Source organism: Caloenas nicobarica, chromosome 4 (genome assembly GCF_036013445.1).
Source record: "Caloenas nicobarica isolate bCalNic1 chromosome 4, bCalNic1.hap1, whole genome shotgun sequence".
NCBI classification, from domain to species: Eukaryota; Metazoa; Chordata; class Aves; order Columbiformes; family Columbidae; genus Caloenas; species Caloenas nicobarica.
The window spans coordinates 33,187,711-33,213,646 of record NC_088248.1 but is presented as its reverse complement, the minus strand read 5'-3'; the positions used below and the strand labels follow the sequence as shown (position 1 = coordinate 33,213,646).

Genomic DNA, 25,936 nt, shown 5'->3' with positions numbered 1-25,936 from the left:
CAGGCAGAGAAGCAAAATGTAAAAGATGGGTCATGGATATTGGGAAGAGTTGGGTTGAGTAGCCTAACATTTTGGTGGGCAGCAAGTAGCTACTCTATAGTTAAGAGTGAGGGACAGCTTTTATTATAGGCTCAGTTCTGGCCCTCCATCTAAAATCCTTGAAACAGTATTGACCTCAGAATTATTAGGTGTGGGCTGGGGGCAAGGCTAACATATTCTTTTAAACCAGTTTTGCAATGAATTGGAAAAAGGATCCCTGAATTGTAACAACCTAGCAGAGAAATTTATGACAGTCAGGAAAGCCCAAACATTCCAGCTACTCCAAACACTCTCCACTGATGAAATTCCCAAACCAAAGTACCCAGTCACACATGTGGTATGTTTTTCCTACAGAGAACTAGGGCACAGACATTATTGTGGATCAGAAAAGTTATTTTGTTGCAAAGTAAATATTTTTGAAACACTTCAATTGGTTTTAAAGTAAACTTAGAGACCCTGTGTATTTATTGCTATGGCATACTCTTCCCTTGCTGAGACACACCATGTAATGACACTGCAGTCTAAGGGCATTTTTCTTCTGAATTTTACAAAGCTATCTGCTTTTCAGTCACTATAGAAAAAACAGGCTGATGAGTTACTGATATGGGACTTTGCAAGCAAAACAGAATGAATACATTTCAATACTACACTGAAATTTCTAATTATCTGCTTTTCTAGGCATCTATAAACCTCTCAGGATTCGATACCAGGCATTTCTCATCTGCCTTATCTTTATTCCGGGACATAAGTAGTTAAACAGATAGCAAAGCTAGTAAGTCCCAGGATGACAAAAACCCCATATACTTGGCATAACAAACCACAAACTGAGGAGCAAGACAATTTGCATTTATGTTTTAAAACCATTATTTTCTCAATATAGTTTTCTTTCATTACGAAGATGGAAAATATTCAGTCCTACCATAACTAATAATTACAATGTGTTTGGAGTATTTTACACGAGGCCTCTTTCAGTCTGTTGGACAACTGAAACTGAATTGCCAATTTTTGTTTAGTAAAGTGTAGCCCTATCATTTTTTCATTTTTGCAAAGTACATTATCAGAATGATGGAATATTTGGGTTTGAATTATTTTGCAGGAGTACTATTCATTCAAAAGCAAAATCCAATTCCAAATGCTCTTTTTTGTGTAAACAGAGGAGATGCCTCTTTTACTGCTTATGTGCAGTTTCGTAAAAATTTGGTTCTCTAACATCCAAACTCATCTTTTTAACTATTTTAAATCCCTTTAAACAACAATAAGATAATTTAACATCATATTACATCTTGTGTGAACTTTGTGCTCACTCTAAGTATATTTGCTTGCTAAGAAAATAAGGTTTTGTGACATCTTGGATATGTTTAGATGAATCTGGGACCAGAGTCCAAATTTTTTATGCTAAAAGCTCCTCAGCTGCTGCTTAGCTCTGGAGATGACTAAATTCTGTGCCCCAGGGGTTTTGGGCTCCCTTTGTTCCTGAAAGTACACATCTTGTGCACATGTTAGAATTCCTCCATTTTCACAGGCTCAGCAGCTCAATAACTTCCTAAGGATCAAGCCGTTCCAGATCCAAGAATGCAGCATCCCTCCATTTCAGACATCTGGAGATGCTCAAGCTGCTCAGTAATCACAGAGAATGCCCAAAGATGACAATATTATCAGGCACTCTTGAAACTCCAGTTATTGATGCTTTCTTTTAAAGGCTACTTTGAAGGAAGAGATCTCTCTTTTATATAAAACAGACAACTGATGCTCAAGACGACAAGGACTAAATTCTTTAATTTGCCTGATTCAGACGTAGTAATCCTCAACAAAAACCCTACCCACAAGGATATAGGCTTCTCTTTGAAAAATGGCAGACTTCTGTTTTCTTCTTCTGAAGCTTAGTCTACAACACAGGGGAGGGGAAACAGAAGATTCAGTCACCCAGGTAGGAAGTAAAAGAGTGCATACAGCTCTGGCATCTACTGCTCTCTGCATTCCCCTGAGAAAGTGAGATGTCCCTCCAATGTTTATGTGTTCCAACAAGTGACATCTAATATGAAATATGTTATCAGCCATTTGAAACGAAAACTGTTTTAAAGCAAAACAATAAGCCTCGCTGAGTTCTTCAGAAGAAATCGCTTGGCCTGTATCTTTGGGGAGGGGGTAGCGTGGTGTATCCTAGGATTGCAGCCCAAGGATTTCAGACTTTCCTTTAGTGTTCACTTATTTTCATCTGCACATTAGCATGTTGGCTTTAAGCAGATGCCTGTTTAGTGTGTTGGCCATTTTAGATCCTCACACACTATGCACAAAGGCTACCTGCCCATACAGGGTCTGGATTCCATTTATAAGGCTAGGCACCCACAAGCAAGGTTCTGCAGCACCTGATTTCAGGAAAACAATGTTCTCTTCTGGATCTCAGACACAATTTGTCAAACTGGCGTCCTGCATAATTTGTAAAAACGGGCTGATTAAATTAATAGCTTTTCATTGAAACAAAACATGCATCTTACTTTGTGTTTAAGGCCATAATTCACTTCCAGTTCCATAAGCAGCACGCTCTTTCGCACATTTAAAGTCTTCTGGAGTTCATCAAAAGTGGAATGAATGTCATCTACAATGCTAGCCTTTTGGTTGGTTAACTGGTGTATGATTTCAGATATAAAATGAAGTGCTGAGTCGATCTCTGGAAGCCTGAGGGAAGGATTAAATTACAAAGATTGCTGTTTCAAAAGTCATTGAACATTGGCCCTTGCCCTGATATCTTTTGAAGAAACAATCTCATCAGCAGGCTGTCTTTAAACTTGGTTATTTCCCAGAAGTAAGTTCATTCCATTTATAACCATATAGTGGTTTTGGTCTGACAAAATAAGGCTAATACGGGGCCTTCCCTTATTGAAATCCATCAGACTTTAGGCATTTCCAACTAGGAGGTCTTGGATCCTCTGTTCTTTATGCAAGTGTATGTACTTGGGAAGATGTAATAGATCTATCTGTAGCGTTTGCATTAGTCTTTTAAACATCGAGTATTATTTATCATGAAATTCATGACTGGCTAGTACTTTTCTCCTTAACATTTTATGCCCCTTCTTTGGAGGACACCTGCATTTCTAATGGCTTCTGTTTTGTGAAAGACAGGAATATTTTGCTCTTTTCTCTAATCCGCCAGTGCATCACACTCAATGGATTTTTTTCCTTATACTAACCTCACTATCCCTGTTTTCTAGGTAAAGGTCAACAGCACCAGCACATTAAAACATCTACCCAAGGTAACATGGGAAGCCAGTGGTAGAACTGAAAACAGAAAATAATTAGAGAAGTCTTCATACCTTTTGTTGACAGCATCCAGCTGGACTTGAAGGGAAGCTTTGTGTTGTTCCACCACATCCTTGAGTGGTACCGTGGGATGCTCTGCGTGTTCTCCCTCTGTACACTCCCGGCACATGGCTGTCTCACAAGACTGGCAGTAAAACTCCATCACCTGGAAAAGCACACAACTCTAAATTCAAACATGGCACCAGTAACATCACTCAAAGCACATCTTACTGGGTCTTGAACTCCTGTTAGTATCCAAGCTCTGAGACAAAATTTCTCCTTTCTTAGACACTAACAATTTACTGCCTAAAAGATGGATGTTATTCTTGTGTATTTCACATCAAAATGCTGGTTTAAATGTATTTCATTCTGTCAGAAGGTATCAGAAGAGCAGCCTGGGAAACAGAATGCTGGATGTCAGGGCTAGCCCTGACATTATCTTTATACTGTGTAGTAGTAAGTTTTGGCGTCTCTCTCAACTACTCCACAAAACAAAAAACCAGGGCATTCAAGTCCCCTCACTAATTCGATCCTTAGTCTCCCCAGATGGTCTGCCAAAGAAAGTGTAAACTTGGACTGTTTTGCATAACAGGCCCATCCGTGGAACATGAACTCAATAGAGCTCACCAAAGAGCATGTTTATTTGCTAGAGAAAATCACCCTAAATGAACCACCATGCTGCAGGGAAAAATCTCCACATCCCATTACTAAGCCCTTAAAACCATCAAAACCTAACATCTGAGATTATAATAAGAGTGCTGATCTACACTTGAAGGAGGAGGAGATTGTTTCAACCGGCTACATACTCAGTAAGATGCTGTCTGGAGATGAAAAAAGATCTTTACATGTAATAAACACTCAAAATTCTGAATATATTAATGAAGGAAAGGAAACAGAAAAGTGCTGTGCCCAAAATCGTACGTTAGTCAAAACAATGCACATATATGCAAATTTGGCATGAGACTTTCTTTTACATCTAGGAAGTGCTTGAGCACAGAGCAGTTTAGGTTTACTAAAAGTGTATAAGGAAGTTCATAGTATATGCTTCAAGGCGAGACATTGGCAGCTCTCTTACATTCAGAACATAGCATCAGAATCTTGAATAACTCGGCTGATGCTTCAGGCACTCAGGCCTCTGCACAAAGATGCTTTTGCTGGAGATGTTGGTTGACAACAAGATGGTTGTGTGGAACTGGCTGTTTTCGGGTGAGCAAAGGGGCCTGTAACAGCACTGTGCAAAGTAGCTGGCTGCTCCAAGTTGTCTTGAGAATTAGGAGGGAGAAGCAAGAACCATGATTTGCATGTGGCTATTAGCATTAATAAGGATTTTCCTCTGATAAGCTCCTTTCCGTCTTATTCCCATTCTTCCCTCTTATCTCAGTTCACAAGATACAGGATTCATATGCGATGAGGGTTTAGTCATTTGTTGGGTCATTCATGTAAGCCAATTTAGAGAAAATTTAAAAGCTGCTTCAAATAAAATGTGTAAGATCAAATATATCAGCAAGGAAAAAAAAAGTAGACCTTCTAAACAATGACAACGCCCAACAACACTACTCCAGTCACTGTGAATTTACCAGTCTCACAGTAGTAGACCTTCTGAGGCCTGACGGTTACTTTGGTAGACACGAAGATGTGACGCAGTCTTACAGTGCATAAAGGAAATTAGTTAAACAGAGTTTAGGATTTAAATTATTTTCAAAGGCTTCAAAAATTTGCAACCAGAAACAACCAAAAGGAACAACATTTTATTAGGAAATTCAAGTCTTTTTATATGGTAAAAAAAAATCATTTCTTTTGAATGAATGTCAAAAGTTCATCTTTCTGCCTCTTCATAATTTAATGCCTAGGTTCAAGATATTTTTAAAAAGCCCCTTACTTATCCAATATTTTTATCTTTGGATACAATGATTAGAATAATTTAGTACTTCTGTTTCCTGTTGAACACCACATAATAAACATAATTATATTTGCAGCAACATAGATAAGAAAGCAAGCATTTCATTGGCATATTAAAGTTTAGCCTAATCAATATTCTTCCTCTTCATACAAGCACCAGAGAATGGTAATAGCAAGCAGACCACAAAGACCTAATGTGTATGACTGCATAGAAATAGTCCTCTTTGCCTCAGTCAAATTCAAAATGTTTTGAGTGAAGCAGATTTAATTTCCCATTAAAATGTTTGGATTGTGCCCTAGCTGAAGGAGAAATAAAACCTAATATTAATACGATTCAGGCTTCAAGTGCCTAGATAAGCTGATTTCCTAAGACTTCGTCTAGCATTTCTCAATCAGGTAAGATTAATTTCTAACTATAGACAGACATGTATTACCTGTCTTTTCCTCTCTGCCCTCAATGCCCAACATGGGCATAACATTTTGTGACATTCCCAGAAGGCTTTTCACAATAACGGGTTTGCTTTACAAAACTTCTCCAAAAAAAACGTTTGCCTGAACTTATCCTTTCTAAATTGAGGAGAGCCCTTGGGCAGGTTATACTTTGGCATCTAACACCGGCTTCAGCTATATTTCCACTGAAGTCAACAACAATGTTCCCATCAGCTGTAACAAAATCTGCATTAATACCCACTGGTTTTGAAATCCCATCCACTAAACTCCCACCTTAAACCAGACCAGCATATTTCAGCACAATGATCTAATTAGAGACCCATGTATATCTTCACTATTGTAACCTAACTGAATTTACAGAAACTTTTTCATTTACATGATCAAGGATGCAGATGCTTCTGAATTAGATTTCACAAAGCCAAAGCACACTACTTCCAGCCCTTCAAAGTTCAGGTCTTGAGAAAAAGGCTCTCACCAATCACAAGCCCCTCTTATCTAAAAATCATATTTGAATAATCACATTGTTCATCTTCTGCTTTCTATATGTTTGAATTAAAACAGCAGTCCAGAGAAAAAGGATGAGTTTGCTCTTTGCCAGCATTCTTCTTCATCTCACACACATGCTTAATTCTTCTGTCCCAGGGCTAGTGTGTACCTTAGCTTCATATGTATTGGCTTTTAGAAGATATAACTTGCGATTTCCTGAGGGCACTTCCCAGATAACTGGTAAAATTTACAATGTGGGCTTTTGTTCTCCCTATTCATAGCTTTTGCCTTACCCATGCAGCAAACCTGAAAGCTTTAAGCAAATTTTGAAAAAAGTTATGTGAGACCATTATGACTTAAACAACATGCTTACATACAAGTGAACCACCCAAATCCCTGGTATGACTTTCCAATTCAGTCAGATATGATTCTGTCAGTCACCGTATTGCTTCCTAACTGTATTAAATGTTCCCCATGAGACAGAACTAAATTTCTCCAGCAAAGAGCTCAGTTTCTTAGTTCTAATGCTCATTAAGAGTCTAACACCAACATTCTGAATTTTGTCTTTAGCCTCAATGACGCACTGAATATTGCAGAGAACAGAAAAAATTAGATTTCACTTTAATGGGATACACGAGTAAATGACATGGTGGGATTTACAAAGGTAAGGAGAAAAGCAAGGTTTGAAAGGTATGTTATGAAGTGACTTCATCAAAATATCAAGGATAGGTGTTCTTTATTTTTCTGAAAGAAGCATACAGGCAGTAAGCAACACCTGCACAAGTTCAGGAAATGTTTTTCTAGACAAGATCTTATACCTGTCACGTTGCCAAGCTATTCTGTGATCTTTTGAGAAAAAGCTGATCAGAGATAAGGCAAGCTCTCTTGTTACAAGCATTTAATGTAATATTGGGTGTGCTCTCTATAGGCAGAAAATACACTGCCTCTGTAAAAACATGGGTCCTAGGCTCCAGGCTGGCTTTCACTTTAAATTCAAATAAAACCCAAGCATGGACTTTTCAGGATGGGTGACTGCAAAGAAGCTACACCACTCATTACATATTATGAAGTAATGGACCTACAATTTCACAGTCTTCCCTGTCTTGGCTGTTGTACCTGGCCCCTAAATGACTGTAGATGGATCTTTCCAAACCAGGATGCTTATATCCAACAAGAGTTGCAGGTGTTTAGCAGTTGAATAAAGCCAATCTTATTCTAATATGCAGATAGAAGATAAGAACCTTCTGTTAGGTTCAAAAGTTTCATAACATATGTGCCCAATTACCCCGATTTAACAAGAACATATATTTGTGCTCTGTGTTGGGTGAATATGAGGAAGCATTTGTTTATAGCTCAAGCACAGGAAACCATCTATCATGATAAGATACTACAAGCTAAGTTTCATTTTTCATAGGAACACACACAACAATGATGCCACAACAGAGGATGAGAGAGTGTGTGCAGAAGAAATACGATACACACACATGTATGGAAAATATAAGTGGTGGGAATAAGAGACCAACCTAAAGGGAAAGTATGTTATCTACATGGCCTGAGGAAGGCTAAGATACAAGCAGACAGGCAAACGAATGAGAAAGTATCTGCGCATCAGTTTCTATCTGATCTTAATCAGAGAGGTTTAAATCCAGCATGGCTAGAAAGTTTTTTGAAAAAAACTTGTTTAAACAGAAGCTTATTTCCAAGCTAATACAAATAAAACCTGGTAATATCTAAACGAAATATACTTGATGCAATTTTTCCCCTTGATAGTAAAAATACAATGGGTCTGACCCTACCCAAAGCACTATGTAAAAATTAATGGAGAGAGGATTCAGTGAAGAATGGCTGCAGGTTCTGTGAAGGCAATCCTCTCTCACTGCTGCAGCCTCCTGCAAAGCTGCCAGCAGCCAGGCACTTGCTCCTTGCCACACAGTGCCCTCGTGCTGGGCACCCATGAGGCCAGCACAAGCACATTTCCTCAGTCGGGCCCAAGTTGCCCAGCACCCTGCCCTGTGCACCCTGCCCTTCAGCCAGACCCACTGGGCCGGCCTCACGCAGCTCTCCCCAAAGCTCATCTCTGCTCCTCCCATCACAAAAGACTAATGTGTGTGCTTTAGCTTTTAATTTCCTAGCTCACAAAGCTTTAAATTGGAGTAACCCTCAGCCGGTCCCCAAGCCTCTCAGATACTTACTTAAGCAAGAAGATATTCCCATCACACGCTACTCAGCATCCTAAAATGCATGCTATGTTTCAAGGTAAGCCAAGTAAGTTTGGTTTGGGGGACTTACAAAACCACCTTTCCCTAGAAAAGAGTTCTTAGAGAGGTATAAGGTGATATTTTTAATTGTAGGCAAACCAGTTTTTTCTAAGCACACCCAAAGAATCATCAGCTGACAATGTAAAATGCAAAACAAGTAATCTCATTTTGACTTTTTTCCTGCATTTCATAATCAAATGACTCCTATCACAATTGTTATATCAGAAAAGAACTATGATTCATTTTAAGGAGAGCCAATGAAATGCAAATGAAAACTAGGAATGTATTAATCAGTAATAACTACACACACGGAGGTATAGTACACATCAAAAAAGTTACGCCAGTTAATCATTAATCAGAGTGTACAGCACATCAGCTCTACGAGTCCACCTAACTCCAGCAGTCAGTAAAGGAGAGGAAACTGAGCAGTTCCTCTGCAAGAGTAATTACTAATTATCAGCTGAATTATTCCTATACAACCGATATACCTAAACTGATTATCAAATAAAACATTCTCAGAAAGTTGTCTTAAAATACTGGCACATATTTCTTGGCTTGCATAGAAGCACAGCATTCAGTTTACAACACAACATTGCTCAGCTTTGCAATGTGATCTACTCACGTGTTTGCATAAGCTTGGCTATGGAACAGGAGTTCATGTGCCTATCATGAAGCCACACAGGCTAACATTAAAAATTGTGAAGTAAACAGAATTAGAGCTGTTCTTGTCATGATCCAGGGATACTTGCTCAGTTGGGGGTACTTGCCAATGAATAAATATACTTATATGATATGAGGGTGTATGTGGGAGGAGGCTGGGCAAAAAAATTAGGTGGGGGAAAACCCAAAGGACTGATGCATGAGATGCACAAAACACTGCAGGATAAACAGAAGCTCTGTGTTTCTAGCCTGTGCTGAGCTAGGACATCCTTTTACTTGGCCTCATGTCAACATGCTCACATAGCTTTTGGTACTGTCTCAGTGTGCAGGTAAGTTAAGCTTATAAGGTCCCTGCCGCATAGTACGTAAACAAGCCCACACATTCCCACAGCAATAATTGAGTCTACCAACAAGAGAGCTATGAAAACCCATCCCAACGAGGCACAGGTACAAGGTTCAGCACTTGCAGGACAACAATCTTGAGCAAATGTGCTAAAAGACAGTATCATCCAAGATGATTGGTAAGATGAAATAATATCCTGACTACTTTAAGATTCTCAACTAAGAGCATTTGAGTTAATTTTAAGAAACCCTTGTCTTCTGTTGACATATTATAAAATCAAAGAGCTTGTGTGATTCCAATTCTTCCACTATCTTTTTAGAACAAAATATCCATGAGAAACCAGACCAGTCAGTACATATCAATACCTGTACATATCAGAGGAGTTCATCTCACTTACATTTCCATCATGATTGGGACAGGAGAGCGGTTTGCCTGCAGCAACAGCGGTGACAGTCTCCAAGATGGAGGACTCTTCGATGTTGTTGTCTGGCGTTCGTTGCAGGACATCCATCAGGTTGGTTATAAAGAAATTGTTCTGGAGTGCAGAAACCCCTTTCTCTGGCAGAATGGAGGTCTGGCGGCACACGGGGCAAGAAAGGGTTAAGCTATGGGCTGGAATGTAATTCTGTAAGCACCTATGGGGAAGGGAGGTGGAAGGGGAGAAAGAGAGAGGGAAAATATCATCAAAGAGGGAAAAACCTCCCCTCACTTTAAGAACTGGTTCAAAATAGTGCTACCCCTACTTATAAAAGGAAAGGTACATCACCAGACTTCAGAAGTAAAAGTGGTTAGGGGGATTTTTTTTTTTTTTATCCCTTAGATCTTTTTTCCTCTGCTGCATGAAAAAAGGATCAATAAGCTGAAATAATTGTAACGGTTATGTGCCTTTCTTTGAGATATTTGTGCAGAGTGGATCCATGCTTCCAGACATGTACTGCATCCTGCTCACATGATAGTAAAAATGATAAACTATCAGATAAACTTTGACAGACATTAAGTTATCGCAACAAGTATTTGAGCCTGTGTCTGACTAACCGGTGTTTGACCCTGGTCTTTCCAATAGAATCTCCTTTATTAGCTTGTATCTGTGGGTTTAGTATTTCAGAGCTAAAACCTGGTCCCAGTGGATATTTTTCTATTTCTTTCAATTAGGAAAGTTATTTGGCAGTTAGCCAGAATCAACAGAGCTCTCTTTACTACATAGAGAAGCATATCCTAAGTTATCACAGTTTGTGTCAAGGGGAGTTTGAGGGGAAGATTTTTGTTTGTGTTTGATTAGGGGGAGAGGTGAGTTCTGTTTTGTTAAACAGTTTTGGTTTATTTTTAAGAAAATCTGAATTTCACAGAATATAAATTTGACACAAAAGTTCTGTGATCAACAACGTGCAGCAGAATGGCCACTTTTGGCCTTGAAAATCAAGTTAACAGCTGCTGGGAATGAAACATCCAACTGCAATTGGCAGTTCAGTATAGTCCCGTAAGCTTTGCAGAATACATTTCTTCAGGAGTCCAAAATTCCTCATGAGATGCCAACCAAGAAAGTGTGACCTTGCACAGCTACACAGCTCTCATCCACTCCCACGGGCTTTGCTTGCACCGCTCTTCATCCTCCCTTGGCAACCCTCCTCCTGACCCCCCGAGTAAGAGCTCTGTGAAAGGAGAGCTTAGGCTTTGTACATCAGCGGTACATTGGAGGAGTTCTTCCAACCTCTCTCCATAACCAGATCAGCATAAGAGGATTACAGTGAAAACCAGAAGCTGACTTTAGGATTTACACAGGAACTGAAGTCAAGAAACTTAAGACATGGTGGCGAAAATCTTGATTTCACTGACTTCAGTGAGAGTTTCACTGCTGACTGCAGTAAAGTTGGGGTTTCCTGTTCATCTACAAAAGACCATTCCATCTGACATGCTCAGAGATCCACAGTTTTTCTTGCACCCTGTGCAAAATTAGATATGCACACAATTCTAAGAGGTGGAAATCTCCTGAACTAAATGTTCACACAAACAAGCATTTATTAAAATTCTCCTGCCATACAATGTATAATCTTAAGAGCTTCATCCCATCATCAGATAAAGAACTCTAACCAATAATTCTTCAACTAACTTTTCTACAGATGCTGTATTTTTGCAACTGTTTGATGGATAATATAACGTTGAAGTATCACTATGTATATTCAATTCATTCAGCTGAATACAGTAGAAGGCAGGTTACTGTTTTATCACATCTCTTTTCAGAGAGTTTTTCCATTTCAGTAAACCAAGCTGCAGAATAATGAAGACATTTAATCACAGGTTATTAATAATGTATATATCATGTCTAACCCTTGGACATTAAGTGATGGGATAATTATTTCACTGCTTAGTAAATCAACGAAGAAAGGTATTTATTGTTTCTAATTATAAGCTAATCAGTATAAATTTGAGGCTATTAATTTGAGGTCCAAATTCTGCCATCACCTTTCACACCGTTTTAACTGTATTCATTAGTTTAATTTCATTTATTATCATTGACTCTTGCATAAAGGGAATGTATTCCAAATATCCCACTGCTGCCTCTTCTTCCTGCTGCCACAACTAACAGTCTTTTTCTGTATCCCTGCCCCTCCAGCCTTCCTAGACTTTATCATGCCTTAACATGACCTTTACAAGTAAAGAAAAAACTCCTTGTCCACTAAAAGATGCATTGTTCTGTGCTTGTTGCACGACACAAATACCTCGTTACCAGCATGAGGGAAGGACTTACCTCTCACAGAAAGTGTGCAGGCAGGGAAGTACTTTGGGGTTCTTGTATCGGTCCAGGCATATGCTGCAAATCAGAAACTGCTTGTCAATCTGACGGACCACAGGACTTGGGATGTTGGAGCCTTCACTGGCCATCCTAGACCACTGACATACGGGTCCTGTTCCCTTCTACCCTGCACGCTGCTGGAGTGGTATAGGGAAAAGAAGAAAAAAAGAAAAATGGCCCATAAACTTAATGAAATAACAAAACCAACAAGTAATTCACTCATGTTTCATTCTTACACAGGAATTCGTATTTCCATATAAAACAAAAACGGTGAAGAGTTAAACTTCTAAAATGGTTTATCACTGATGAGAGCCTGGGAAACAGTCAAGTCTACAGCAGCACACATAACACCTCTGTCTGAGTAGGCATTCTGGAAAGGCATGTTGCCTCTGGACTGAAAGAGTTATAGGGCTGTCTGTTTTCAAAGAAATCCCATGATAAAAACATTCTTGCGCCAGTAGGTTCAGCCAGTGCTAACAAACATAGGATTTCTTATATCTACACTACTGCTGGCAAAATGCTTAAACAGGAACTGCACCAGGCAGCCAAATGGCTGAATCACAAACAGAGTTTGGAAAAGGTTCACCTAACCATTTTTTTACCTTATCAGTGCTAGTGTTGCCAAAGATATGGTAGGTTTGGAATCCAGGAAGCCCTCAAGAAGGAACCTCCAGAACCAGCCAGCTGCTGGGAAAGGAGTGCTCATATTCTGTATCAGCAACAGGGGTGAGGTAGGTGAAGTGAAAATCTTCATGATAAAAGAAACCAAGCAAAAAATAGGCAACTGATAGCTGCTGAGAATCAGCAAAGGTAAGGTGAAGGATACATGAAGGACATCCAAATAATAAACACAAGAAAAAAATCATTCTAGGCAGAAAGAGTAGTAAGAATCATGTTTCTAGGACTGAAGACTCCTTATATTCCTGGCATATAAAGCATGAAATAAAAGGGTAAGAAAAAAGCCTACTGACTGACAGAATTGAAATCACAAGTTAAAGGAATGCCAGCAGGTTTGGAACATCTCCTGTCCTGGAACAAGCCACAGGGATAGAAAAACTTAAGGTTTTTTTTTCAGATGGAGGTACACATTATAGCCAACACGACTAATATGTGGACAGAGAAGACAGGGGAGAAAAAGGAAGGAACCAACCTCCAAGAAAAGTAAACTGCCTGCTAAAATAGTTTAGGAAAACCTGAAAAGCAATGGCCCTGGCAGGGTGGACCATCAAGAACTCCTCTCCTTCAGTGTTTCTAGCAGGCAGGAGCACAGGGAGGCACAGGCTCACTCCCTGGGGAGCGAACTGCAGCGTCTCTGTCGAAGCAATTCCTGCCCATCCTCCAGCACCCACAGCGAACCAGGGGCTCCTCTGCCCTGTAAGCAGCAAGCCTAGCTGGGCTCCTTCACTGTAGGTATGCTCCTGACATAGCAGCTTCTTCCCTAAACAGTTTCTACCCCAGTTTTTGGTCATCCATTTCTGACAAGTTGGTATTTGGCTTGAGGGCAGTTAAACTTTCCAAGACAGAATAACAAAGCCCTCTGCCTCAGTGCTGATCATGCTCATTCAAAGGTTACTCAATTCCCCAATCATTTGCATGACCTGTAGTATTTTATCGGCAGCAGTACATCAGATCTTATTCCTGTACTGAATGCACGGCACACCACTCTAGCAGAGTTCAACTCTTGCTGTTTGCCTTGAGCTGTGTATTCCACCATACAGGTATGGTTACTTACTACATTGAGCAAGTGGCTATTTCTAGGACAATGACAGTGATTATGGAACACGCTGTACAGACTTCCCTGATAACAGGTTCCTGGGGAATCACCTCTGTCCTAGCATATACAGCAGCATGAAGTTATTCGCAATTAAAATACCCAACAGCAGTAACTGACATGTAATTCGATGCACAACACTTACGGTGGGCCCTTTTGTTCCCCTTTTTTCCAAGAAAGGGTAATTTTCAAGGTTAAAAATTGATATGCAAGACAAAATGTGAACATTACATAAACACAAATCAATTTCACCTATTTAAATGCCAGAAATCACACACATGAAATCTTAGGAGATTAGGAACCTGTGTTACTTTTTAAAAGCTTGAGTTAAAAATGTCTTTACAAGAAGTGGAGCCAAAATATCCAGCTTTCACAAATGGGGGTAGAAAGAGCAGACTATCAAATATGCATTAATGTATCCATGCATTTGGCAGTATAACATCCAGAACATCAGTTATATGTTTCAAAAGAAAATTCATTTCACCACTGATGCAGCTCTGTTTGCCTCTCACTCTCGCTACCCAAAAGTTAGGGGTGGGGACCCAAACAACACAGACAAGATAATCAGCAGCAGGAAGACTTCTTTGATAAAAAGGACACTGATATATTATGAACAGTCTAATTTTTTTATTATAGACTAAGAACAGATATTTAAAGAAAAAATAGTACTTAGATATGAAAGGTCTCCAGTGAATACTGCCTGTCATTTAACAGAAGAAAGTTCTCTAGCAACCAGATATTTTCTGTAATTTCATCATTCTGCCATCAAGTACAGCTACACCAGCAAATAGCATTTATACAACGAAAACTCCTGCTGCCTGAAAAGTTTCATATTGATTTCATCAAATCTTCATCTTAGTCTTTTACATTCCCCCAATCTCACTGCAATATCAGGTGATTCTTAGCATTTCACACACAAATCTCATTCCAGTCACTTTAATTTTCAAATGTTCACACCTTAAGCTTTGTCAGTGAAAGAAACCATTAACAATTCAGAAATAAGTGCTTTTAATATTTGATGTTTTGTGTGGAACACAGCAGGCCATGATTGTCATTTATCCCCTGTGCTCACATAAATCAGGTTCAAAACCTGCAGCTGAAAACAGAATTTCATCAGTACATTTCAAGCTTCGGCCACTACCTGGTACAATAACTTCTTACACAATTGGTTCATTTTAATAAGTTTTTTGAGAATGGAATTTCCAGGATTCTGCAGCCTCCCTGAGCCAACTCACCTTTGATGCAATTTTAATGAATGTCATATAGCTACAAGAAGGATGATTTTGCCCATTGACTCAATGAAAGCAACTGTACAATCAAAGACTATTTGAGGAAAAGCTGGAGATTTTAGATGATGCTTTTGAATTTCACCAAAGACAGCATTTATTCTAATTTACTGCAGTACTTGCAGCAATTCCTCAAAACAGCAATATCAGTTTCAGATATATGAGAAGTGGAAAATTTTGCAATGTAACACTATTTTTACCAAAAAACCCCCAACATTCTTTTTTGTAGTACCACCTTCTGAGCTCGGGATCTGCCAGAGCTCTTTTTGGATGTTCATTCTGTCTCACAATCTAATAAAGAGCAGCTGAAGCATGAGCTTTGAAAATAAGTCTGAGAATCACTTCTCCATATATTTACACTTCATAATTTAAACATGCAAAGCCAAGGGTTGTGAAACATTGCACCAAATGAGATAAAACCTCACCCATCTATCTATAAGAAGCACACACTGGAAACTCAGTTCAGGTTTGCTAAATCAAGTGCAGAAAATGGTTCCGAAATGTATAGCCTTTGTCACCTCTTTGAGGCTCAAGGGTTACTACCTTTCCAGCTACCCCAAAAGTAACAATATTCTTTTTCCTTCTGCTTGGAGATACGACTATTGATTTTCATTTAAAATATACTATACAGCAAAGAATAGAGAAAACAATGGCTCTCTAAGCTATTGGAAAGCCTTGCCCAGAGCCGCATGCACGCCTTCGGGAACGAAAGTCAGGGTGTGGCCCCACGCATACGAAAAGAACTTCCTATAGTATTAATATTAGAAAAGGGGAAAAAAATTATCTTACAGCACAACAAATAACTGCTCCAGAAGTGTTGTTTCAGATTAATAGAACCATGTAATAGGAAAGTGCACCTTTTCTACAGGTATCTGCAAATGAGCTCTGGAATTTCTCAACAGTTACCAAATTCTCTATTAGTCTCTGTGGCCCAGCCGAGAAAAAGACATTGGAAAAGCTTGTAACTGTCTGTTCAGTTCCCGGGATTTATTCCTAAAAGAGCAGAATTCTCTGTTGCTGATACACTGCTATGACCGAACTCCACCCAGCCAGAGCTGCAACTAGCCTGAAAGTACAGCCTGAGGAGAACAAATTGCTCGCAGCTTGTTCATCCTCTTCTTATCAATGGTATTCACAACCCAGAGGGTCTATTCATGTATTATGAATGAATAGGTTTCCAATGGCAACGTTTCGAAAGGAACAGCTAGGCCTCGAGAGCCATAAGAAAGGGTGGGGAGCCTCAATAATGTTGTTTCAGGGATTGGAGGAGCTGGAGTTTAAAAGTCTTTAAAAGAGATGTATCACCTGTCCACAGTCTTTAGGAATAAAGAACAGATTCAAGCCACTTCTAGCAGCAACCCCAAAATTAGCTGACACAGAACACACCAAACAAATTAATAATCATAACTGCCACACAGTCCAATTGTGTAAAAGGCTTGATAAGCTAAATTTGCATTCCTCTCTCTCCCACTCCTGCAATCGGCTTGGTGCCTTGTTTAAAACACAGCAACCCTCTTCATTCTTACAGCATGCAGAAGCATAATGAACGACCAGAGGCCAAAACAGAAGGAGCAACCCAGCAGCAGCCACCAGGAATAACACTGAGCAAACTTGAGCATTTTAGACCTACCCATCTTTGTAGAAAAATAGCTTAATCAGTGCCGTGCTGAGGATAAAATCCTTGCAGGGACGGAGCTGCAGTTCCGCAGTAATCCAAACGAACAAACCATCATCTGTTAATATTTCAAGCCTCACACGTAAAACTGCTTAAGAATCCCTATCACAGCATAGTCATTATTAGATGCACAACAGATTTTGTGCTCTAAGGAATGACGCTCCATTCCACGAAGAGGACAGATGGAAAGAAAAATGGAAGAATAAGAGGAGGCCCAGTGAAGTCGTCATGAAATTTTTTTCCCCCGGGTCATTTGTAAGTAGGAGACCCCTTCAGGATTCAAATCAATCAATCTTTATTTAGCACATCTTTTTCTCACTCAGCCTGTGTAGAAAGACTGCAGCAAATTGTGCAAGGGATTGTGGGATAGGGATGCAGCAGAGAGCTGCAACCAGATTCGCTGGGTTATTTTTTTTCCTCCCTACTCAGCAATCAGCTGTTTCGAGGCTCCGCGCAGGGCCATTGAATTTGGTCACCAGAATGTTATTACAGGATTAGCAGGCAGAGACAGCTACCGCTGTGCATCTGGCATGTCAACGCAGCTAAGAAAGACGTATGCAAATATTACTTGCAAATCGGAAAAAGGATTTAACTCCAAAGGGGAGAGTAAATATTATGTAACATTCATTACCAGGACATTCGCCACAGATGAAATGAAAGCACTTTCGTTTATAAAGGAAATAAAGCTTAACATTTAATGACTCCACCCTGGTATTTCTAGGATTCAGAGTATTTCTTGGAACACAATTCTAACCTGCTTCAACTTTCAGCAACAACAGAAGACCCCACAAACGCTCTTTGTCTCTCCAGATGTTTAAAGCAGAAGCATAGAACCTCTTCAGAGAGCTGTGCTACTGACACACAAACCCACAGCGCTTTCTTCTACTACGAAGCCGCATATTTGACCTGATTCAGACTCAAGTCAAATATTTAAGGCAGCAATTAGTAAACTCATCTTCAAAGAAAGCGAGAATCAAAGCTAACACTGTTCAACTTCTGTACAAATGTTAATGCAAAGGTGTATTTTCTTAGTTAATCTAACTACTTATTTAAAAAAAAAAAAATCACAGATCAGTTCAGATTTTACTAGGCTACCACCAAAGGAAATAAAAAGAAATTTGGTGTCCGGTATTTTTCAGCTATGCAGAGAAGGTTGTTAAAAAGATGCTTGTGAATACACAGACACTGCTGAAGTAGAGCAACATAGAATTAGCTTTGTCTTCCAGTATAACAGCTGGTGGTTTCTGCAGACAAGGTAGTATTTGCATCTCTAAATACAGGGTATCTTTTCTTTTGGAAAAACAAATCATATGCAAGTATTTCAGCTGAGGCTAACAAAGCTTCCCACAAATAAAAGGACACAAAGGTCCATTTGCATCAAGAAGAAAAAATGTGGGGTTTAAATACTGTTGGTGCTACTCTGACTTAATTAGGAGAGATATAGTTATTTTAAAAGTTTAAAATGTTGTCCTAAGGTCTTTAAGCACAGTTTCCAGAATATAGTATTTATTCCATTTTTGGACTGATGAGGTAAATAGTATTAATAAACATTTAGCATGACTGAAACGTAATCTAAATTCCTGATAAAAATATAGATTTTGCGTGCATCATTTACTCTCCACTTGGCAATCATTTAGCCAGATTGGTTTTATGCATCAGGCAGATCCAGCCTGGTTTCCCTGGGTAATGCCCACAGGGTGAAAGCATGTTGTAATCCAGTTTATAACCTGAAACATCAAGCAGCATGTATGCATGTGTTAGGATTTTGGGTGCTTGTGCCAAAACACTGCTCCTCTGATTCCCTCAACATGTTCTGAACTCTAGAGAGAACAAGGTGTGTTTCATTTTAGCTCCAACATTCAGCAGGTCAGAAGAAGCAGGCATCTGCACAGCAGGATTCACAGTTTAAAAAAAGGCCAGAGATTTGAGGCACATTTTTGGAAGGGTGGCTTTTTATGTTTGGTTGGGGGGGTCTTTTTGTTTTCTTTTTAAACTGTCTAGAGAACCCCCATTGCAAAGAGCAAGCAACATATTTCACTCCCACAACAAGGAGATCCAAGGCCTTTTGTTTCTGCCACTGGAACAAAGGCTTAAAACAAAAAATCAAGAGTGAAAATTCAGGAGTGGCACCCCCAGAACCAAGGCGGAAGACTCTCAAACATAAGTATGCAGACATCACTTAGCTGCTTGCTTTTCCTTGCTCATTTCAAACATCAAACTTACGTACACTAAAACAGAATGACAAGTATTGCTCAAATTTCTATTTCCATTTACAGTTAGCAGTAACAACTACATGCCCCTCAAATCAGAATCAAACCCATAACGTACCTCATGGCCAAAGGAGACTGCACGAGTCACAGCTGCAGCCGCTCTCACAGGGATCTATACCACCAAATGAGAGATTGCTTCCAAGTGCAGTTATCTTATAATTAACTCTGAGAAGCTGCCTGCTGACAAGAAGCTGATATTCTGCAAATAATCCTGCTTCTTCAACAAAACAAAAATGTGGTACTGTAGCAAGCAAAATGAGACAAAAGTCATAGCATTTGCCTTCAGATTTTTGTTCTTACATGTTGAATATTGATATGTGGGTTTCTTCTCCGTAGTGAAGAGGAAATGGATTCATCGCTCAGTGAACACACTCTTGCACTTTACCCCCAAAGTAGTTACTACCAGCCTGTTTCAAATTTATTGTGTGTGTGTGTCTTTTGAGCTGTGAGATGGGAGTGGGGGTTGTTGTTACGTGCTTGGTTTTGTGTTTGTTTTTCAAAAAGGCTACTTTTCCTCAGGAATTTGCTGCACACATCATTACTGCTAACTTATGAGTGAAGTAAGTTCTTGAGAAAACAATATATAGGACGTGCCATATTCATAGTGCCATGGAAGAGAGGGCTAGCCCCTGTTATTGTCATGATTTTGCAATAATTTATTATTTTCCCTGTTCCAAACACAACCTGCACTCATATTCTTAGGGAGCCCATAAACAGTAAGTTACCAAAAAACCCCACAGCTAATTTACAGACCATAGGTAGTTATTAGTATATCCTTCTCTAATATTAAATTAGTCATCCAAATTCTCCAGGTTAAGATTAATGGTCTGCACTGAAGCCCCTACTATAAATTGACTGAAGGGAGAGTAGTCCAAATCAGCCTGCTGTACAAAAGAGATTTTAAGATCAGTGGGGGGAAAAAAAAAAAAAAAGTGTCAGCCCAAACTAAATGGCCAACTAATACAGTCCTGGCAGTTAAGACTACCTGGAAAATAAGAGATGGGAGAGACCAGAAATCCACTACCCAAAGCCAACATGCTGGGAACCAGGGCTAGTTTAGGAACACAAATATAGGAGAGGATGGGCTGCTACAGCCATCACCCAGCTTTAATTTGACCTTGGCACCAGGAAGGCAAGTGGGGTGAAACAACCAAGCTCTGCCATTGTGGGACCATGCCCACACTGGGAATCAAGAGGCCTTAGTCATGCTGGTGAGACAGCGGAGGTGGAGACACCTTTACCTTTCCCCACTGTGGCTGTGTACCCATGCAGACCCAGCAGCTCCTGCAGAGCAAGTGTAGCTTCCAGCCCTGACTCCACATTCTCCAATAGCCCAGGCTGTGGCTCACATGGTCTGCAAAGAGCCACAGCTTCCTCCCACTGTTGGCTTATAGCTCAAGGGCATGTCTGCCCCAGAAGGAGCTATGCAAGGGCCTGCTTCCTTCCCACCAGCCACAGCCTGGAGCAACAATTACTCCCTTATCTTGTGATCCAGTGGAGCAGTTGCTTTTCCCCAAAGCTTGTGACCCAACGCATGGCTTGTCATAGCCTGGGAGGCAAAGAACTTTAAAGGTTTGCCTGGGATGTAATGCTGGACTGCTAGAGACCTTCCCAGTCCCCCCAGCACCCATCCTCCTATGCCTTTGCCACCTTGTTCTATTTCCTTCTACCTTCTGCTTACACCTAGTTTAGCCTGCTGAGATTGCAGCTTTTGTAGCACAACTGCAGCCAGGCTGAGACAGCCTGGCCTCCCTGTTCAGCCAGTTTGGCTGATATGACTGCACTGCCGGCCTGTCTCCAGCACTGATGTTTCAAGCCCGGCAGTACCAAACACAAACTGCTTTTCTCCCCTCTGTGTTATTCTTTCTCTTTACCCTTTTGGGTATTTGCTATTGAGATGGCCGGGCCAGGCACTACGGTCATCAGAAACAAGCTCAGTATCCTGGCATTTCTTCTGCATGGCAATGGGCTCACCTTCAGGATCACTGTCAGATGTTGATGTCATGAATCAGGTTTCTTTTAAAAGCTTTCAACTGCTAAAGGCACAAGGATAATAGGAATAGCAGCCACTGCTATAAATGAAATCCTTGCTTAATAGTTTAACATATTTAATGCTTTGTTGCTTTTTACTCCTTCCTTTCCTCAGTCTGTAATCAAAGTTTTTAATAGAGTGAACACCTGAACTGCATGGGTGGGCCTCTAAAGACATCAACATAGTAATGCTTTATACTCCAATTTGTAGAAGAGAGAAGGGTTATGGCTGGCATCTAATACCCCCTTTTCTTCTCTCTCCCTCCATCCTCACAACTTCTGCCTCCTCCTGCAGTACCACTTATCCACGACCCTTTGGTGGTGTAATAATCCTGCTTCTACCCCATCTCCCAACTGTCCTATCCTTGGATAGAGAGTGGCCCTGCTGGTGGCTACCCTGCACACACCGAGGGATGACACTGGCAGATTAGAACTCGTGTGAGCACACAGTCATCACTCAGTTGAGAGATAAGACCTACTTTAATGTTGTCTGTCTGAGGTTTTCAGGACCTCATTTTGGGCCAGGGCCTTGCACAATAAATTCCAACACGCTCGGAGCACACTGGATTTACTGCACATTTGAGTGCTTGCAGTGGAAGCCCAGGAATCCCCAACCAAATGGGCAACATTCTCACAAATGAGATTTCAGAAAGAAGGGGAAATTAGGAGAAAAGGGTATGCTGAGGGAAATGATAGGATTAAACTGTCACATATCAGGTTAAATGACAGCCTCAGAGCTGTCATTTAGAGTCCTCTCCATGTTTAATAAAATGTCATATTCTCAGGTGACCTATTAAAAAAAATATCTGCAGTGAGGTTAGGTCCAAATAATTATTTCAGGGGCTACATGTTGTGCAGGCTTAAGTAAAAGGATTTTAAATTGTACATTTGCCATCCAAAGCAGTGAGTCAGAGCGTCTATACTGAAAAAAACCCCTACCCTGATTAACTACTTAGTGCTGTAAACATCACCCTCACAATTGTAGATTTTTGATCTCTAGACCTACCTCTTTTGTTAACACTGACAGAAAGACTCTGTTCAGCATTTATAGGTACACAAGCTCAAATAAACCAAGCTGAACTGACAAATAATTAAAACTGCACATCAAATCACTGCTGCTTACATAAACATCTGCTCTAAAATCCTACTTGAAATAAAAATGCTCCATGGAGACTCCATACTAATCACTGTTAACCCTTCCAGGCACAGGATAATAGGCAGTACAGACAAAAAGCAGGAGGTTGAGCAGGGATCTGTTTGGAAATAGGTGACTGGCCTTTTCTACATACTGTTAGATATAAGGTACATTGAAAAATGGTTTAGGCATTTTCTTCAGACTTGTTGAGCAATGGCAAGAAAAGTCAAGGTAAGCAGCAAATGCTCAGTGGTCTTGGTCCTGAACTGTGGCATGAAGGCTGAACTGCTCAGAGACCATCCCCTCCACTCCCTCCTGAAACACTCATCTGGATATCCACCCCACGCTGCGTCTTCACTTGATCTTACAGTTCTGCAGCTCTCCCTTTAGGAGAGGTGATAGACATCAGGTATTGGAGCTTAGTCATGTGCTCTCTGTTGAACACTGCAAAGTAAAATTCTTCTGTTTCTATTTCCATTTACTTCAGCAGGATTTTGTTGAACTAGCACAATGTCCAAATCAGCAAGGGAGAAGGCAGCACCAGCAATCACCACATGCCACGAAACTTCACAAAACTAACTTAGAGACTGCTAGCCCTATAGAATTTATTTCTTGCCAACTTCAAAAATCTCGTTTCTCAGCAGACAATAAACCAGGTAGAAAAAAAACAGGTGTTTCCCAGCAAGAAACAGCAGACAGAACCTATGCATTAAAAAAGCAAACAATGGAGGCAGAAAGAATCCACGTGTTCTTAGCACAGAGCACAAAGCAGATAGGGTGCCTGAGCAGGTAAGGTTTCTGCCAAAAACACAACTGGGAGAGAGACTGAGGGGAAGGAAGAGCCCCTGTGAGCAGGCTGAATTCCGACTCATCCTCTGCAACACTTACACTGTTTAAAAGATGAGATATTAATTGCTGCACCTCCATAGTTACCTTAGGTTTTGTACAGTACCCACCTCATTTTCTTGCCTAGAGCCCAGCAGCGATGTTACCTTCTCTGTCTGCTAAGTCTTCTTCTGAACTATCTTTCAAAAATGCAGCGATATGTCTAAACATTTATGTCGTCCTTGGGTTCAGAGAAGACCTTGCTGAGGCGTTAAGTGGCAGGCAGAGCTTTACCAAGTCAGGCTCTTCATGTTGGCAAAAAACGCAACCCTGAACTTTCACAGCAAGTAGGTAAACACATAGCTGCATACAGCAGGCAGTCTGGCAGCACCAGCAGCAGTGAGAAACAATGTCAGAACAACCTTGGCAAAAGGAGCTCTGTGGGTTTGAACAATGGTGGTAGGCACAGGAGCCGAACTGCCCAAACAACACGAACAAAAAGTCATCTACAGCTCCCATAAGGAGCTCCAAGTGTACAGAGCCTGAGCATGCTGACTGCGACGTTGTGTCCCCCTCCCCACTCAGCGGGTCACTCTGACTTAGCAGTAGTCAGCTCCAGCACTTCAAAACATCAGAACACCCAATGGCTGAACTTCACCCAGTAAACACGTCTTTCCAGTTCTTAGCAAGGACACTTGTTTGCTGATCACATGCCAGTGCTCCTATTTAAAGAACAGTTGTTATGGGAAAAACCTGAAACCTTTCTACGGCAGAGGCAAAGTACTCCCCAAATCTTCTGCCTTATGTGCAGAAACGCATCAGTTCCGTGTGCGTTTCCACAGCAGAGTTTCACTACAGCCACAGTAAGACACAGTTATCTGACTACAAAGCCCATCATACCACTGAGCAGGCTGGATCTCCAGACAGTCCTAGTGGCCCTTTCTTAGGACCAACCAAGCAGCTACTCTGGCTCAGCCCAGGTTTTCTTCAGGCGTTTTCCTTGATGTACAAGGTTTTATACTTGACACAAGTTGCAAGGAGCAGTAGTAAAAGGTGTCCGCCTCTATCCTTCCTCTCCAAAAATAACTCTGCTAAACTTCCTCTTAGACAACTCTTCCAGGTTCTCATCACATAGGGCAGGTTCAGGCTAGATGTCCAAGCTCCCACAAGGGAACTGCCAGGCTGCTCGTAAGCAAATGCAACTTAAATGCTTTTGGAAGCCTGATGACAGAGCAATCACTAGGTTTTTGATAGATGGAGCTTGCTGTACTCTGAGTTAATTTTTTTCACAATTTATTTTTTATTTACAATTTATATTGTTGCTTTTTACTCTTCCTTTTTATTTGCCACAGATGAGAAACTCTTTTAAGGCTACCAGTAATGTGGTGGGTACTCCTTCATCCTGTGAGCTGTGAAACCCATTGCCCCAGGATGCTACAGTTGTTAATATTTTACAGACATTCCAGGAGAGGAGGACAAATTCACACTGAATAAATTGATTAAAGATTTTAAAATTAAAAGACATCAGAAGCAGAACTGGCCAGAAGCAGAACTGAAAGCACCAATCACTGAATATGAAAGAGCATTCTGGAGAGTACCATGGTATGTCTGACCTATTCTTATGCCCGTCTGTAGGCATCTGCTGTCGGCCACCATCCAAATTATAAGTCTAGGCTACATTTACTTTTTATTTGACCCAGACAAACCTTCCAAATATTTAGTTTAGACATCACAGGACCTGTCATAGTAGTCACTCCCTTTTGGCATAGTTAATGGACATTAATGGCTTCACAGACCTGTTTTTATAATATCACTTTGCAGAGCCCTGTCATTTAGGGATGTCAGGTGAAACGAATCCATCAGACAGCTGCCTTAATACACTACTGTTGCATGAAGAATGCCACTCATGGCCACAGAGTACCATGTACATCCATTTCTACGTCATACAAACAAGACACACAACAATGGAGACTGACCCCAAGCAGAGAACCCTTTCATAGTGAATACAACACTAATCTAGCATTTCTCCCCGCTTGCTCCTACCTTTTGAAATTTGCTTTATCCTTAAGGAAAAAAAAAAATACTTCTAGTGATATTTTCTTAAGAGTGACATCTGTCTTGTTTCTCCACAGAGGCACTCTGTATTATTCTAAAAGCAATGCCATAGAGCTTGGGGAAATCATGCCTTGGTCACTATCCTGGCTCTCTTCATTTAAAAGTTTAAAAGGTGTCCACCTTAGTCAACAGAGGTGCCTCCAGAGGGTGCACATCTTCAGAGCAGGCCTTCTGCAAGAGCACATCTCAGAAGTGAGATGATGGTTGTCCACAGGGTAAAGGCCACCATTCAGGAGCACTGATAAAAATCTGTCCCAAAAGTTAAATATGGGAAGAAGCCTTCTTGCTCTTCTACTTACTTGTATTCAAGACTGTGCTCTGTGTCAGCTTCTGATAAGACAAACAAAAATTCTGGACTTTGTAAGCACAAGAAATGGAACTGTTCACTTATTTTTGCAGATCCCCCTTACTATATACAAAATATTTTGCATGCACCAGTCTAGTCTGTTGGGGTTTGGTTGGTTGGTTTTTTGTGGAATGACTAAGCTAAGGGTTGAGGAGGTTCTCGGCCTACACAGAACATGTAGGGCAGTTCTTATAAAACGGACCTCTGTTACATACTATCTTCTGTTTTCTATGTAATAAAAGGATTGTGCTTATCTCCA

General features: G+C 40.5%; 1 protein-coding gene across 4 annotated transcripts in view; it reads right to left on the bottom strand.

The window, feature by feature from the left end:
• TRIM2 (tripartite motif containing 2) overlaps positions 1-25,936 on the bottom strand; it is a 71,869-nt gene that overhangs the window by 28,202 nt on the left and 17,731 nt on the right. For 2 of the 4 annotated variants that reach the window (XM_065633653.1, XM_065633652.1), the window contains exons 2-5: positions 12,179-12,360; positions 9,830-10,067; positions 3,351-3,502; positions 2,535-2,715 (exon numbers count right to left, since the gene is read on the bottom strand). In XM_065633653.1, the coding sequence (XP_065489725.1) occupies positions 2,535-2,715; positions 3,351-3,502; positions 9,830-10,067; positions 12,179-12,312 (705 nt within the window). In that variant the 5' untranslated portion in view covers positions 12,313-12,360. Of the gene's footprint in view, positions 1-2,534; positions 2,716-3,350; positions 3,503-9,829; positions 10,068-12,178; positions 12,361-16,910; positions 16,949-25,936 lie in introns of those variants that run through there. The other 2 variants (XM_065633654.1, XM_065633656.1) reach the window with 2 other exon arrangements.